The 14,738-nt window shown below is 53.2% G+C and overlaps 5 protein-coding genes across 5 annotated transcripts; 2 read left to right on the forward strand and 3 right to left on the reverse strand.

Annotated features, from left to right (window-relative positions):
- Window positions 1-156: 156 nt before the first annotated feature.
- Window positions 157-1,353, forward strand: J4E90_007727 (uncharacterized protein; the record flags this gene model as incomplete). Its single annotated transcript, XM_051437260.1, has 1 exon — window positions 157-1,353. One exon carries the CDS (start codon window positions 157-159, stop codon window positions 1,351-1,353), a length of 1,197 nt encoding a protein of 398 aa, XP_051289006.1.
- Window positions 1,354-1,634: 281 nt separating this feature from the next.
- On the reverse strand, window positions 1,635-3,116 carry J4E90_007728 (uncharacterized protein; the record flags this gene model as incomplete). Its single annotated transcript, XM_051437261.1, has 5 exons — window positions 1,635-1,972; window positions 2,049-2,499; window positions 2,625-2,722; window positions 2,772-2,825; window positions 2,876-3,116. The coding sequence occupies 5 exons, from the start codon at window positions 3,114-3,116 to the stop codon at window positions 1,635-1,637; spliced, it is 1,182 nt and encodes a 393-aa protein (XP_051289007.1).
- Window positions 3,117-4,529: 1,413 nt separating this feature from the next.
- On the reverse strand, window positions 4,530-6,867 carry J4E90_007729 (uncharacterized protein; the record flags this gene model as incomplete). Its single annotated transcript, XM_051437262.1, has 7 exons — window positions 4,530-4,810; window positions 4,863-5,074; window positions 5,202-5,829; window positions 5,878-6,049; window positions 6,117-6,288; window positions 6,346-6,696; window positions 6,818-6,867. 7 exons carry the CDS (start codon window positions 6,865-6,867, stop codon window positions 4,530-4,532), a joined length of 1,866 nt encoding a protein of 621 aa, XP_051289008.1.
- A 686-nt stretch (window positions 6,868-7,553) lies between these two features.
- On the reverse strand, window positions 7,554-9,008 carry HOG1 (MAPK protein hog1; the record flags this gene model as incomplete). Its single annotated transcript, XM_051437263.1, has 9 exons — window positions 7,554-7,620; window positions 7,669-7,852; window positions 7,900-7,978; window positions 8,028-8,384; window positions 8,434-8,533; window positions 8,582-8,625; window positions 8,675-8,804; window positions 8,855-8,902; window positions 8,953-9,008. 9 exons carry the CDS (start codon window positions 9,006-9,008, stop codon window positions 7,554-7,556), a joined length of 1,065 nt encoding a protein of 354 aa, XP_051289009.1.
- Window positions 9,009-11,780: 2,772 nt separating this feature from the next.
- On the forward strand, window positions 11,781-13,095 carry GNA3 (G protein alpha subunit; the record flags this gene model as incomplete). Its single annotated transcript, XM_051437264.1, has 6 exons — window positions 11,781-11,904; window positions 11,959-12,304; window positions 12,349-12,477; window positions 12,530-12,659; window positions 12,709-12,947; window positions 12,996-13,095. The coding sequence occupies 6 exons, from the start codon at window positions 11,781-11,783 to the stop codon at window positions 13,093-13,095; spliced, it is 1,068 nt and encodes a 355-aa protein (XP_051289010.1).
- Window positions 13,096-14,738: the final 1,643 nt, after the last annotated feature.

Consider the following 14,738-nt stretch of genomic DNA (forward strand, 5'->3'; position numbering starts at 1 on the left):
TGCGACAATACAGCATATTCGCAACCCGATTTTCTCTACATCTTAACTTGGAAACACACAGATATTCGATTCAGGATGTCAGCACAACCCAACAAGGACGAGCCTTTTCCATGGCACCTCGGAGTCTACGACGCACACTGCCACCCCACAGACACCATGTCGAGCATCGAAACCATCCAAAACATGAAAGCGCGCATCCTCACCGTAATGGCAACCAGAGCGGAAGACCAAGAACTCGTCTTAGCCACCGCAAATAAGCACAGCATCCGATCGGCCAACCCATCCCAATGGACAAAAGAAGAATGCATCGTCCCCTGCTTCGGCTGGCATCCTTGGTTCTCTTATCAAATGTACATCTCCGAGCCTGACTCCAGCGGCGAAGATGAGCAACAAGACCAAGGTCCCCTAACTGGCCAGGCCAAAATCTCCCACTACCAATCCGTCCTACAACCCCACCGCCCGCACCCCAGCCCCTCAGACCTCCAAACCTACGCCTCTCTCCCCGACCCCACACCCTTCTCCTCCTTCCTCGCCCTCACCCGCCAACACCTCCTCCAACACCCCTTCGCGCTAATCGGCGAAATCGGACTCGACCGCTCCTTCCGCATCCCGGAGTCCTGGACCGGCAACCCCGATCTCTGGGCGAAGCGCAACAGCAATCTCACGCCTGGAGGCCGCGAAGGGAGGCGGCTGACGCCTTTCCGATGTAGTCCTGCGCACCAGAAGAGCGTTTTTAGGAAACAGCTTGATCTTGCGGCGGAGGTGGGCAGGGCGGTTAGTGTGCATGGGGTGCAGGCTCATGGGCTGGTTTTGGAGGTGCTGGCTGAGACGTGGAAGGGGTGCGAGAGGCTGGTTTTGAGTAAGAGGGAGAGGAAGAAGAGGGGGAGGGATCATCCGGGTGCGGAGGCGGCGTTGGAGGCTGATGAGGCGGGTGATGGCGATGGTGGTGACGGTGCTGGTGCGAAGGACGAGAGTCCTAAGCCGTATCCGCCGCGCATATGTCTGCATTCATATTCTGGTTCTCCGTCGAATTTTGCGCAGTACTTGCGTCCGGAGATTCCTTGTAAGATCTTTGCTTCGTTTAGTACGGCGATTAACCTGTCGGATGTGTTGGATGAGGAAGAGACGCCGCAGGCTTTTCAGGATATTATTAAGATGGTGCCGGATGATATGTTGCTTGTGGAAAGCGATTTGCATACTGCGGGGGATGAGATGGATAGGAGATTGGAAGATATCATACGGAGGATATGTGGGATCAAAGGATGGGGGCTGGAGGAGGGTGTGAAGAGGCTGGGGAGCAATTGGAAGGCCTTTGTCTTCGGAGAGGGCTGGTGTACTTCAATACATTTTTGAGTTTTGTATAAATTTCCATGAGGAGGTGGGGAGGTATTCAGTCAGATCTGCTGTTATGGCCATTGAGGTCACGAGATGCTGAAGTACACCTGGCCTGTTCATCAGGGTTCTGTACAAACTCTGTTGATGTGATGTAGCCATTATAGATCACTCAGAATTCAGATATTTATGGCAAATTTCATCATATTTTGCCATCGAGACCAGCTATTAGGTAGATCTAGCAGTCATATCCGTATCATCTCAACCCATTACACACCAGTATCATCCCGTCTCATCTCAAATCAGACCAACTCCAACTCCTTATGCATCTCGAATACCTGAGCCTGAGTGCCAGACAGCGCCATAGCAGCGGCCAGATCCTCCTTGAAACCCACCTGGGGGCCAACATCATCCACCTCCTCCATGACTTCACCGTACTCGTCTGTCCACATCGTGACTCGCTTGTGCTTCTCGTCGTAGTTCCAATCGGCATAGTATACCTCGTTGACTGCAGTGCGTGGGTGGTAAAACGATACCTTCTTCAGAGCCTGCGGGCCGGCCCAACCAGGGATGTGCTCGCCAGGGTACAGCTTGCGAGTCCGAATCGTCTTCAAGTTGGGCAGCTTGGCGAGTACAAGGCCTATTCAAGAGTTAGCTGTGTTGCTCTTGCATAGTCCGGGTAGACTTTGCAGCATGTTAGATGGGAAAAGACTTACTGAGCATGGTACGGTATGCGCCAGTGTGACAGAATGAGTGGTTGGCCCGGCTCCAGTGCTCGTGCTCATCGTTGGCGAACTCCACGATCTTTGCATCTTCATACCACTGCTCTTCGGTTGGCTCTGGCATGCCGGGCAACTTGAGAATGCGAACATGGTCCCAAGAGTGGCGGTAGCTGAACTCCGGGGCTGCCGGTCCCTCGCCAATCAAGGTGATTGTTCGGATCCTCTCAGGATACGCATCATCCAACCCAACTCCAATGAAGAACGCTGCAACGCTTGCGAAAGTAGGAAAGATGACGACGTTCTCAGTAACAGAAATCTTCTTACCGTATGTGAACGACACAGCCTCCTTGATGCGCTTGTTGACAAAACGCATCTCGTTGAGGTCCGTGACGCTGAGATAGTCACCGATCTCGGCAAACACCTCAAATGGGAGCCTCAAGATACCCTAAATTCGTTGTGAATTCAAGGTCATCGGGTAGAAGAGAGATGATGCGGATGGATGAACGAGATAAGAGAAATGAAGACGGTAGGAGAAGCAGAGGAAGATAAAGAAAGAACTGATGAACTTACCTCGGCAGCAGCGGTGGCATTGGCGGTATCATCGGCCTTTTCATCATCAGAGGGAATCAACTTGGTAGCAAACCAAGTGCAAGGGTTGATGCCGAGGTCTGTACATGTCAGCATGCGCTGAAGCGACTAAGACAGAACAGATCTGACCTTCAATGGTCAAACCGCGCTTCTTGAGGTCTTCGCCAAGTTTTGCAATGAACGCTGAAGCTATTAGCAGAGTCTAAGCAGCGTTGAGTGTGAAGTGAGATTACCCTCGAGATGGGTACCGACGAGCGCGTTCAGAGCGACTTTGGCGGCGTGCAAAGCCTTCTTGGCATTCATAGCGATAATTTTCTCGACTCTGGCAACTGATTGAGCCTGATCGGCGATCTTTCGAGCGTTGTCGGAAACTCTAAGAGCCTGGTCGGTTGCTTGCACGACCGACGCCAGGTCAATCTTCTCGGGGCCAGATAGCGCATCGCCCGCGAACAGAGATGTTGATGTGCCGGACATCGTGAGGCAAGGTATCTCAAGGTATGGGTAGGAGCAAGGAAGATGGAAGCTGTCAAAGGCAAAGCTTTGATCAAAGTAGACGAAGTGTCAACTCAAGGGTGGGGTGGGGTGAGGAGGTAGAGGGAGGCGCGGGGAGCAAGCCTTTATATAGCAGAGATTTAAGCAGCTTAAGCTCGGGCCCAAGACGCGTCTCGCGTGCTCCAGGCAGCTTTGTTGACAACGGTGAACGTGAGAGGCGTTTATCAAAACAAGAGACGCGTGGTGAGGAGCGGGAGCGCGGGCGGTGAACGCAGTGCGGAGGCTGAATCGGGGTTCACCGGGAGCGAGAGGACGGGTATGTTGGCAAGTGAGAACATCAAAAGCCTCGCAGAATGCATCGGTAGCTATTTATGTTTGGATGCGATGCCGGCGTTGCCCAAACACCCGGCGGCGTTGCCATGGTTTTGGAGGGAAGTGAGATGGTGAGTAGTATGGACGCTTGTGCCAATTGCGACACGACCGTGGCGAGAAAAGGTTGCATCGAGTACTGCACTTGCACTTGAGCGCATTGCGATCTTGCTTCGTAGCCGCCATGGCATGGATGGTCGAAGTGGCCACCGAAGCCGGAGCAAGAACAAACGCACACACCGCATGTCCTCAATGAGCATCCTCAGTATGCAAGCGAGTGATACGGCGCACATGAGTAGACCGCTTGGACATGGACAGTCAAGTGGATTAGTCTACTTCGCCAGGCCTGGCCACATCCTGCTGGTATGGAACAATCTCCGCTCCGGAGCCTGCAAAGCATAACACTCGATGAAGAAAGAAGGGAGAAAAGGAAGACGCAATGCAAGGTAACTAGGATGCGATAAGAATGAAATGTGAAGAATACACCTACCTTTACGGCCCGCCATACTATGTCAAACTGCATGTTAGTCTTCAGTACAACTTCCGTGCCCGAAGGATCAATGGCATTATAAGTTCTTGTTCGAGTAAGACGAGCATGGCCAAGCGACTGACGAGACAAGAGAGAGGGTTTGGCAATATCATGAGGGGCGATTACTATCGCAGCGACAGATTCGAAGTTGGGGGAGAAGGAAGAGTGGTGACAATCAGACGTCTGACGAGGCTCGAGACGGCCAAGACGCTAATGACTAAACTGCCCTTCTCCACCAACGATGCGCACGTACGACAGATACACAGCTAATCAATCTGCCTCCTTTCACATCAGACACCTCTGAATATAATGAACGATGTAAACAGAGTCTCAAGGCCCAAGAAACTAGTCTATCCGTTCAGATGCACACCAGAACAAGTCAGATACCATATATTTACTTCGCCGAAACGAACGCTATAGATCGCTGCATCAAATTGCCGCTCTTATAACTGTGCGAACGCTAGTACCCTCTATGCCTGGCCATAGTCGTTACTCTTTCATTCCTTCCCAACACCCTCCTTGTCTTTCTCCGCATCAAAGAACAAGCTTCTCCTCTTGACATCCGGCGGCGGCGGACTAGCCGGGGTATCACCAACAACCGCCTCCTTATCTCTCTTGAAGTCCTCCGCTCTCTTGAGATCACCCGGCGGAGGCGAAGATACGGGTGTCTTTGTCCCCCATCCTTTTCTCTTCTCGCTCGCCCAGGTGCCCCAGCTGGAGAAGTAGGCGCCCGCGCTAGCTTTTGCGTTCGTGAGGTCGGGGGCTTGAGGAGCTTTCCCTGTTCAATTATCAGCATTGATGTTCCAGTAAAAGCGGCATATCTGACTTACACTTCTTTGCATCATCGACGGGCCTTCCTTCTTTCTCAGCTTGCAATCGCGCTTCCTCGGCCCTTTTCCTCTGTGCCTCGCGCATGGCTTCCATCTCCGCCCACAGGCGGTTGTATGCAGAGCTGACCTTCTGTTGGCCCACAGCAAGCTGTTTACCCAAGACTTCCCTAGACTTTTCTAGTCGTTCGTCGAGATGCATTTCTGCTACCTGCCTAATCGCCAAGCGAGCATCAGCACACATACGCCAAGAGATACGGCTTGGAAGGTTGTGTTGGAGAACAGACTAAGTGAGTGCTTTAGTCGGGCTTGTGGGGATATGGAAAGAATGCGGGTACGTACTGTGCTAGTCGGCGTTGAACGTCTTCCATTGAGAGACCGCCAGAGCAGGGGTGTTTGGGATCAACGATGTCGAAAAGGTGAGAATCGGTAAACTTATTCCAGATGCGAAAGTTCTCCGTCTGCATCCAGGCGTGTACCCAATCATTTGAGAACTCGCTCGCTGGGTCTCCTTCTACTTCAGAAATCAAGTTCTCTTTGTGTGCGTTCTTCTCCATGTAAAGCTTATACTTGACGGAGCTGAGCATGGCGAGCAGGTACTCTTCGAATTGCATGCGAATGAACTCCTCGCTTCCGGCGTATCCATGGTCCTTGGGTCGCGCTGGGTCTGCCTCATCCCAGGTATCGTTGATCGTCTGTGTCAAGAAGTCCATCCATCTCCGGTCCGGCGTGGACAAGATCGATGCTTGTCGGAGTGCAGCTGAGGTGATGTTTACGGTGTGGTCATCGAGGTTGATGAGGATGTCGCTGTATCGATCTCTTTGCTGAAGCAGCAGCGAGTTCGTAGAGCCGACGATGTAGGACTTGGTATCTTGGTCTGCAAGTATATCAAGCTGCTGAAGCGGTGTGTATGGTCCGAACAGCGAGCCTGTACCGAAGAGTTGGAGCGGGAGACCCATGTATGCCAACACTGAATCTTGTCAGTATATCGCTTCTATTGGTGAGATTATGCACTGACAGGAAGCGCGCTCCGATGTCTTTAATGAAGTGGGCATGACACACTTTTCCTCACACGAATTGAACTTGGGATCAGCAGCATCTTGTAGGTGGCGAATAAGGCCGGGTATCAGTGAAATAAGAGCAAATTGCATCATGCATAATCGTTCGCAATGGGAGCCGAAGAAGAGGACCTGCACTCCGTCAGTAATCTTGTATGCTCGTGCCACAATATGTCGGCTTCAAGACGTTGAAACATACCTTCGGTTGAAGTAGCGCGCATTTGAAAAGAACCAAAGTCTGCCATTTGAACTCGTGGATTAACTCGCGCAGAGAAATACCGAAGTAATGGTCCTGCTGCCCCTCCTGATTCTTAAGCAGTTGGGGTAGACTTTCCGTAAAGCGCTCCAATATCTCGATATCGGTGAAGTCTCTGAAGAAGTGTGAGTTTCACGTCGCCCTCGACTTGCGCTATGAGAGCCCGACGTACTTCTGATTGAACCACAGCTGGGTGACCACACCCAGCTGCGCTTTTATGGCCCCAAAGTGCTGCGGGCTATCGCTAATGACAACGACAGCCTTTTGCACCGTACTCCTTGTAACTTCAGCCGGCCGATCGATAAGCTTGCTGGCGTCGAGTTGTCGCGTACACGATATACCGAAGAGTGAGGTAGCGGGTGAGGTCGATGTCTGAGCGCGGCGGAGGGTGAAGTACGAGTAGTCTTCGGCAGAGGCATGCGCGCCATCGCTCAGGGCCATGAAGGGCAGCAGCGACCAGTCGTTGTCTACTGCTGGGTCGGTTCCCTCTTCTGCCCCGAGCCATGTTTCCACTTCTGGACCTCTGCGTTGAATAGTCAGCGATTCATTCGCATCAGATAGCCATCAAGTTATCGTGAGTTGTCCAGTATCCTTCCTCCGTCTCTTTCTGTACTCACACCTCTACTGGTAAAGGAGAAGCTTACCGCGCATGGTGGAAGTCCACGACGCAGACAAGTGGGTTGAGAGTCGCCATTGTCGTGCGATGGAAGCGCTATCGCATAGCATTCAGTTTATATGCAAACAAAGGTTGTAGGGCCATAGGGGCCAGGCTCGCGTCCTGGAGTCGTTGCGGACGCGCTCAGAGCGGTGACGAAACAGCGGTCCCACGGTCCCTCAATCAGCCTTATGGCGCTAGTGGAAGCCTCGGCGATCTCCACCCGTTCCCAGGTTGGGGAGTACGCCCGAGATCCTCCGCCACGGAGACCAGACAAGATCTGGAGAACTTTCTGATCTGCCCTGTACATCATGCAGTCTTTTTTTTTTTGAGTACCTGCGATGCCACAACCGTTAGCGACGAATGCGATCATCGCATTGAAGCACAGTAATAATCAGACGTGTTCATCATGTCAAGGTGAAGAATAACGTATGTTTGATAATATGATTTCACATTCCTACCTAGGTCGACCATAGCCTTCAATTCCTCCATAACATTCCTTTCGTGTACCAGCCATGGTGATCCAAATGACAAAGATAAGCCCATGCCCCATCTACCGCGCACCTTCATGTCACATAGGTCCAACAGACGAGACCTTGGGAATCATTGGGAACAGCAACTCCGCCTGCGCCAGGCAGATGATACGTCGAGCCTCGGCAACTGCACTTCGTTGTCTTGGAGACTGAAAATTGTTGTAGCTCGAGATTGGTAGACATTATGTGTATTTAGCTGCCGTTGTTCTCCTCCTGTGCCGCCGCATCTACGTTGTGGTAGTCCAGGATTTCAGAGTACCTGTGTCATGTTAGCTCCGTCTACGTGACGTACTGGAAGTGCACGTACATCATGATTTTCCAGGTGTCGACGGGTAGGTCTGCATCGTTGAACGACCAGTCGAACTTCTCCTCCGCGACTGGCTCATCAGTCGGGTCGTGGTATGGAGCGAGGTATGGGTGGGCAAGGGCCTGCTCCGCTCGCACACGCTTCTTCGGGTCAAAGACCAACATGTTCTCTAGGAGATCGACGGCTAGATTATGTCAGTCCACGCTCTCTTCATTAGAGATGCAAACTGACCTTGAGGCTCGGCGTTCTTGAACTTGTTGGAGAGGGGTTGTCGTTCGCGCTTGGGAAGTGACTGGACGAATCGCAGTGTCTGCGGAAGTCAGCAAAGTTGCTTCCCAGGTTTTTGTGCATCTACTTACGTTTTCACTGCAAATGGTCTGGATCACATCGTCTGGGGGAGTACCCAGAAGCTCGGTGATGATGGAGAACTGGTTCACGTGGTCCTTGCCGGGGAAGAGCGGCTTGCCCTCGAGCATCTCAGCGAAGATGCAGCCCGCACTCCAGATATCAACCTCGACGTCGTACTTTTGCCATGTGAGCATGATCTCAGGCGCTCGGTAGTATCGGGTAGAGACGTAACCCGTCATCTGAGGGTCCTGTATACGGGCGAGACCGAAGTCGCAAATCTTGAGATCGCAGTTCTCGTTGACGAGGATGTTGCTGGGCTTCAGGTCGCGGTGCACGACACCAGCGGAGTGGACGTATTTCAGACCACGCTTTTCAGGTCAGCGCATTTTCTTGCATGGTTGGAATTTTGCCACCCACCAAAATCTGGTACAGGAAGTATTGGATGAACTGCTTCTCCAGCGGTCTGGAGGTGAGCAGGCGGTGGAGATCGGTTCCGAGGAGCTCGGTGACGAAGTAGCTGGGCGGATTAGTGCTTGCTTGGGTTGGCGGTGATGTGACTGCCTACATATCCTCGAGGGGAGAGATGAAGATGTCGCTCAGGCTGATGATCTGGAGGGTGTTAGAGTTTTCGCTGAGGACTGGCTGCTGCATTGCCCACATTCTCGTGTCGAAGATGCTTCAGAAGCTTCAGCTCGCGGTATGTCCGCTTCGACAGGACCGGAGTGCTGAAGGGCTTCATGATCTTCTTGATGGCCACCGCCTGGCTAGTGAGCTGGTCCTTGGCTGAGCTGCGCCGGAGTCAACAATCAATTCGAGTCTGGTGGTGTGGAAGTCGTACCAGACGAGACCAAAGGCGCCCATGCCCACAGGCTGCAGGTCGGTGTACCTGGTCGGTGTCAGTTGTGCCAGAAAACGCAATGTGGGGTATAGCCGCACCTGCTGGTAATCTCGAAAGTGGTGCCAAAAATCTGGGCGCGTACGAATTCCGCCATGGTGAAGGAAGGTGATTATGATAATGCGACAGGCGCAAGGACGGGTCTGTGTCGAAAATTGGGGTGGTGGTGGTGGAAGAGGGCGAGTAGGAAGCCGTGGGGTAGTCGCGAATGCGTCAGGGCTCTAGTTGCACGTTGACGCTGCTAGATCAGGGCAGGTTCTATTGGGCTCGGTGGCTGGGTCCGGCAACGAAGGGCTTGCGCGACAACGGCTCCGAGGAATCCTTTTCAAAGGCTTCAGAGTTTGCACCAGGAATGTCGCGAGCGTCGACGGCTGGGACACGTTGGGGTTTGCTGATTGCCGCTTGGAGACCAATGTTGACAGTAAGCGGGTCGGCGGAGAGGTTCGAGGCACCGACGGGATGACCTCAGACTATGTGCAACACAAGGATGAGGCTCGAGGGCGTGGCGAGGATGCAGATCAATGCGGAAAGGAAGAGGTGAAGGTAAGAAGACAACGAGGGGCAGGCACCAAATGCGATAGAGGGACACATGCACATGGCCCGCGCACAAGTGTCGCTCACACAGGTTTCGGCTTCTTCTGGTGACGTCACGATGGATTTTCGAGTTTTCCATTGCAGCCTGTGCTTCACACCTAGCGCAGGCCTTTACCGGGTTCTACTGGACACGCTGAAGATTGCGATGCGCCATCACCACGACGTCTGCTGTCTCGTCCATGTACCCCACTACCGCCTCGAAGCTCTTTCCGTATTCACTCCCCTTCACCCCTCCTTTCACGTGGGAGGTGGCCCGTGCGCTACGTTGGCTGCCCTGAACGGTGACATGCAGCTGTCTTACCTGCTCGTTCTGACACGGTACGGGCAGACACCATGTCTGGGCAGCTAGACCTTCCCTGGGTGTAGAACCTGCGCCGGGTCTCCCTGCTGATATCATATCTACCCATTACTGATCAAATCATGAGGAAGGTAGGCCATAATGAGAGACACGGCTTTGTTGAACACCTGGGCAACGCGCGGGCTGCGCTATCGCATACGTCGCGTGCACGTCAGCACGTTGATACGCGGATGTCTTGATACGTCGATGCCGTGATGCCGCGGTGCCGTGGATGCAGGCCAGAACACAAACGTCTTTGAACTTTTCACTATCCACGGCGGTACCTGGCTCAAGGGCCGATTGCCAGCCCTCGTGGCATCCCTGATATGGCATTGCGTAATGCTTCGTTTGCGGCTCGCGCCGACCGTGTGTGAATGGTATGCTGCGGCTATCACGGAACAGGGTCACTACCACACGAAACGTGCAAGCGATTGCTGACATGTGGCCCTGGTGAATCTGTCTGTTTGACGTTCCCGAACAGACACAATGATAATGCACGACATCAAAACATGTCCCAGGTCCATTGTCCGCAAAGGTGGGAGCTGGTCAGCTTTCAGCTAGCGTCCTTCACAGCTAGCCAGTGACCAGTAACCAGAACCAGTGTGTGGCAGGAGGCTCGCATTCAACTTCAGTCAGGGCCATTTGATAAAAGTACCCGGCTTAAATTAGAAGCCTTTACATTGGGGGGACCAGCCCCACGGACATGTCTAACTTGAAAACGCCGTTGCATGTCATTCAGGTGGAGTTGGCGCTGGCTGGGCGACGAGGTAAACTCTATCGTGGAGGCGTTCCAGATTGAGACCCTCCAAGATTGGGGGCTGAGCTGATCGGGGCGGTGGGTCGATTGGACGGGGGGAGACATCGTGAAGCCAACAGAGGTGTAGCACCGCAGAGTGCAGACTGCAGGTACTGTATATAGACGTTTGGGGGCACAGCTGCAGCGCGTAGTGCAGGGGCTGTTGTATCAAGGGGCCGCCGTGAGGGCAGTGTTGGAAAGCCGCGGGTCGTAAGCCGAGCTCTTGAAGCACACGGCCAATCTGCCAATGATGGAGGCACGTCGGATCTGGCAGCCACGCTCCATGGCACGACGGCGTACCTAGGTAGCACACGGCCTCGAGCGTTGTTAGGGCACCAACACCTCCATTGCCTTGCATCGCAGCGCAGCGCATCCCCACTGCCAGCATCCGCCAGCACTATTGCATTCTGCCTCGCTTCAGCGCGTCCTGTTCCGCTGCTTGGCTCGTGCCATTTACCCTGATCGCTGCCCTAGCATCCACGATTGGATGAGGCTTAGCAGCATCGCGCCTGCTGCCATCATCGCCTTCACATCCATCACCCATCCGTGATTCACGCTCTGCGCTGCGAGAACAAGGGCCAACGCATCTGCATCACGCCTCTTGCCACGCGCACCTCCCGCAATCAATACCCCCAGGCCCTCCGTCGGCGCCGGGCGACGTTGTTGTTGGTTGCACCTTCTCCAGATCCCGCGCCTTCCTCATCAACTTACTGGGGAAGGCACCTCCGCACGAGCCACTGGCAGCCCTGGAGTCTCCGATCTAGCTCACCAAGACGACCCTACCAACCATACAACACCACCACCACCGTCGCATTCCAAACCCCAGCCCGTCCTCGCGCGCCAGCCCGACCCCGCTCCCATTGCTGCCGCCGTCCACGCTGGCGACGACGCTGCCGCGCCCGCTCACCTCGCGAGGCCCCCTTTGACGGAGCTGCGTGTCGGATTAAGCCGACCAAGCGTCACCACAGCTCCAGCAACGCGCCAGCCGTCACGCCGCCATCCGGACCAGAGCCTCGCTCGCATCACCGCACACATTCCACACCGACGGTTCTGCGACGCGCTGAGCCTCGTGCTCCATCATTATCCCGCGCCCGACTCCCCCCCAACGCCCGCGGCCGCGAGCCGCACCACACGCCGGCATTATGGGCATCTGCATGAGCACCAACAACGACGATGTCGAGCAGAAGAAGCGCAGCCAGGCCATTGACCGCAAGCTCGAGGAGGACTCGCGACGGTTACGGCGGGAATGCAAGATCCTGCTGTTGGGTGAGTAGCTCCAGCCTGTCTGCGTGCCAACGCAATCATTAACACACCCTACAGGCTCCGGAGAGAGCGGAAAGTCGACCATCGTCAAGCAGATGAAGATCATACATCAGAACGGCTACACGCAGGAAGAGCTCGCCATGTACCGCCTCACCATATACAAAAACGTCATCGACTGCGCAAAAGCCCTCATTGGCGCCATGCGACAATTCGACGTTAGCCCCGAGAAGCCAGGCAACGCCCAACTCTGCGACTACCTGCTCGACTACACAGTCGACCCCGACCCTGAGAAGCCCCTCGATGTACGGGTAGGCCAGGCCATCACATCCATGTGGAGCGACCCATGCGTCGGCAAAGTCCTGGAGCACTCGAGCGAGTTCTACCTCATGGACTCTGCGCCATAGTATGTTTGCGCATCATCTCCCCGTTTTTTACTAACGCTTGCAGCTTCTTCGATGAGGTAGAACGGATATCCGACCCCAATTATGTACCCATCGAATCCGACGTCCTACGAGCGCGTACCAAGACCACCGGTATATACGAAACACGATTCACGATGGGCCAGCTCAGCATACAGTATGTGCGCCCCTTCAAACCGTGCTGTGGCTGTCAGGCTAACATGAAACAGTATGTTCGACGTAGGGGGCCAACGGAGCGAGCGCAAGAAATGGATACACTGTTTCGAAAACGTCACATCAATCATCTTCTGCGTGGCATTGAGCGAATACGATCAAGTCCTGTTAGAAGAAAGCTCACAGGTATGTCATTACGTCGAGCTCCTTGACTCCCACTGACTCGTGCCTGCAGAACCGAATGATGGAGAGCTTAGTGCTCTTCGACTCGGTAGTCAATAGCCGGTGGTTCATGAGAACCAGTATTATCCTGTTCCTCAACAAGGTCGATCTGTTCAAAGCGAAGCTTGCGCGATCTCCACTTGGCAATTACTTTCCAGATTACTCTGGTGGAAATGATGTCAATCGCGCCGCCAAGTACCTGTTGTGGAGGTTCAACCAGGTCAACCGAGCACACTTGAACCTGTACCCTCAGTAAGAAGCTTCCCCTCACGAGCCCCTCACGCATGCTGACCTTATTAGCCTAACACAAGCCACCGATACATCCAACATCCGGCTCGTCTTTGCCGCTGTCAAGGAAACAATACTGCAGAACGCGCTAAAAGACTCCGGCATACTATGATCGTCTACGCAGCACCGACCCCAACTCTTGACGGCCACGCATACGAACTATGAGTGCTCCGACATGCTCAGCTTCCTCCTTCCGCCATACCCATACATTTACATAATACACGAGCCCTTTACGATCATTACTCCCGATCGTGCCATTCATGATGCACATCCTCGGTCACGAAACGGGAACTTTGGGAGATATCATTGCCTCTAGCTATCATACAAAGAGCGCAGCATTGGTGTTTTTGGCGTTTAAAGATTCCCTGGGACCTGCTCCTTCCTTCTTGTCTTGGATAATGGGCCTGTTTTTATCGGAACATAACTTCTTTCTGCGAGGTCGGATTTCTTCGATTGCTGAACCTTGGTTGCCCTTTTACCTCACCCGAAATCTCGCTGTTCTTTTTCCCGTTTACCCAATATGTCACTATGGACTGAGAGAGATAAGCCGGAGGAGAGAGGCCAGAGAGGAAAAAAAGTTGAATGCGCACCCCCATTCCGAATTCCCCTCCCCAATCAGTACGGGGTTTCGCCCGCGAGGAGAGAGGACTTGTATGCTATATAGTCTCTCTTTTACGATATGCCTTTTATTTGTGTCTTATTCGATCACATCTTTTTTTTTTTACTTTTCTCTGTCTCTCGCGTCATGGTCAAATAACGGAGGAGGAACTCTCGACAGTTTTATCGACTCATAACTACGACGGCCCTTGTGCGACGGTACGGTTTCTTCATGGCTCCCCCTGATACAGCGTTCGCGCAGATATAATGTACGCCACCGTTTTTCGAATACCATTACAGATGATATTGAAGTGCATATAACAAGTATGATTCATCGTGTCTTCGCACTCGCCATGAATTGAAGCAACAACACAAGCGCGTGAACTAACACCTGCTACCAACACCAACTTCCATCTTCCACGTCTAACACAACAAATCACAGTCACAGAAAAAGCACCCGGATACCGAACTCGGATATCGGAAACGTTGATTGGTGGCTTTATCCTCCCTTCCTTCCTTTCGCGCAACAAAACCAACCAACAACCTTACACCCTGTTCGTCAAATTCCCATCATCACAATTGTATGTAATCAATATAACCCGAAATAGTCGCGCCGCAACGTGCCGAAACCGCGCGGCCCTCTCTCTTTGTTGCGTGCGCATTTGCGCAAAAGTGTGATGAGTGAAATAAGCTTCCAAGGTTCACAAAGAAATGCTAATCGGTGTGTGAGAGATTTTGGTAGGTGGGATCGTTGTGCAATGGTGGGAAGTCTGGCCTGGGGTGTAAGTCGGCGGTTTGGTTGGGGAAGGGATGGGGGAACTTGGAAGGGTAGTCGGGATCATGTGATTGTTTGGCGGTGCTGGGAAGATGTTTGGCTTGGTATTTCGTTTGTTGCGATAGCGATGTTTGACTTAGAGAACTTCATACAGCTTTTCTCTATCGGAGGTATGCAGAGCTCGACATCTCACATAGAGAAGGGAGCGAGTTATGTCAGCATCAGGAATACTCATCACAAATAATGAGACGGGGTCATTTCCTAACCGCTCTCGACCAATGAGGCGCTCACGTGCTTCCTTCCCTCCTCCTTCCCGCAACGCTACTTTTACGGTGCATCAGAAATAATCGCATACACTGAATACAAACTCCGTCGTGTCAGCG

The sequence above is a fragment of the Alternaria incomplexa genome (assembly GCF_024043165.1).
Source record: "Alternaria incomplexa strain BMP 0042 chromosome Unknown scaffold_11, whole genome shotgun sequence".
Taxonomy (NCBI): Eukaryota; Fungi; Ascomycota; class Dothideomycetes; order Pleosporales; family Pleosporaceae; genus Alternaria; species Alternaria incomplexa.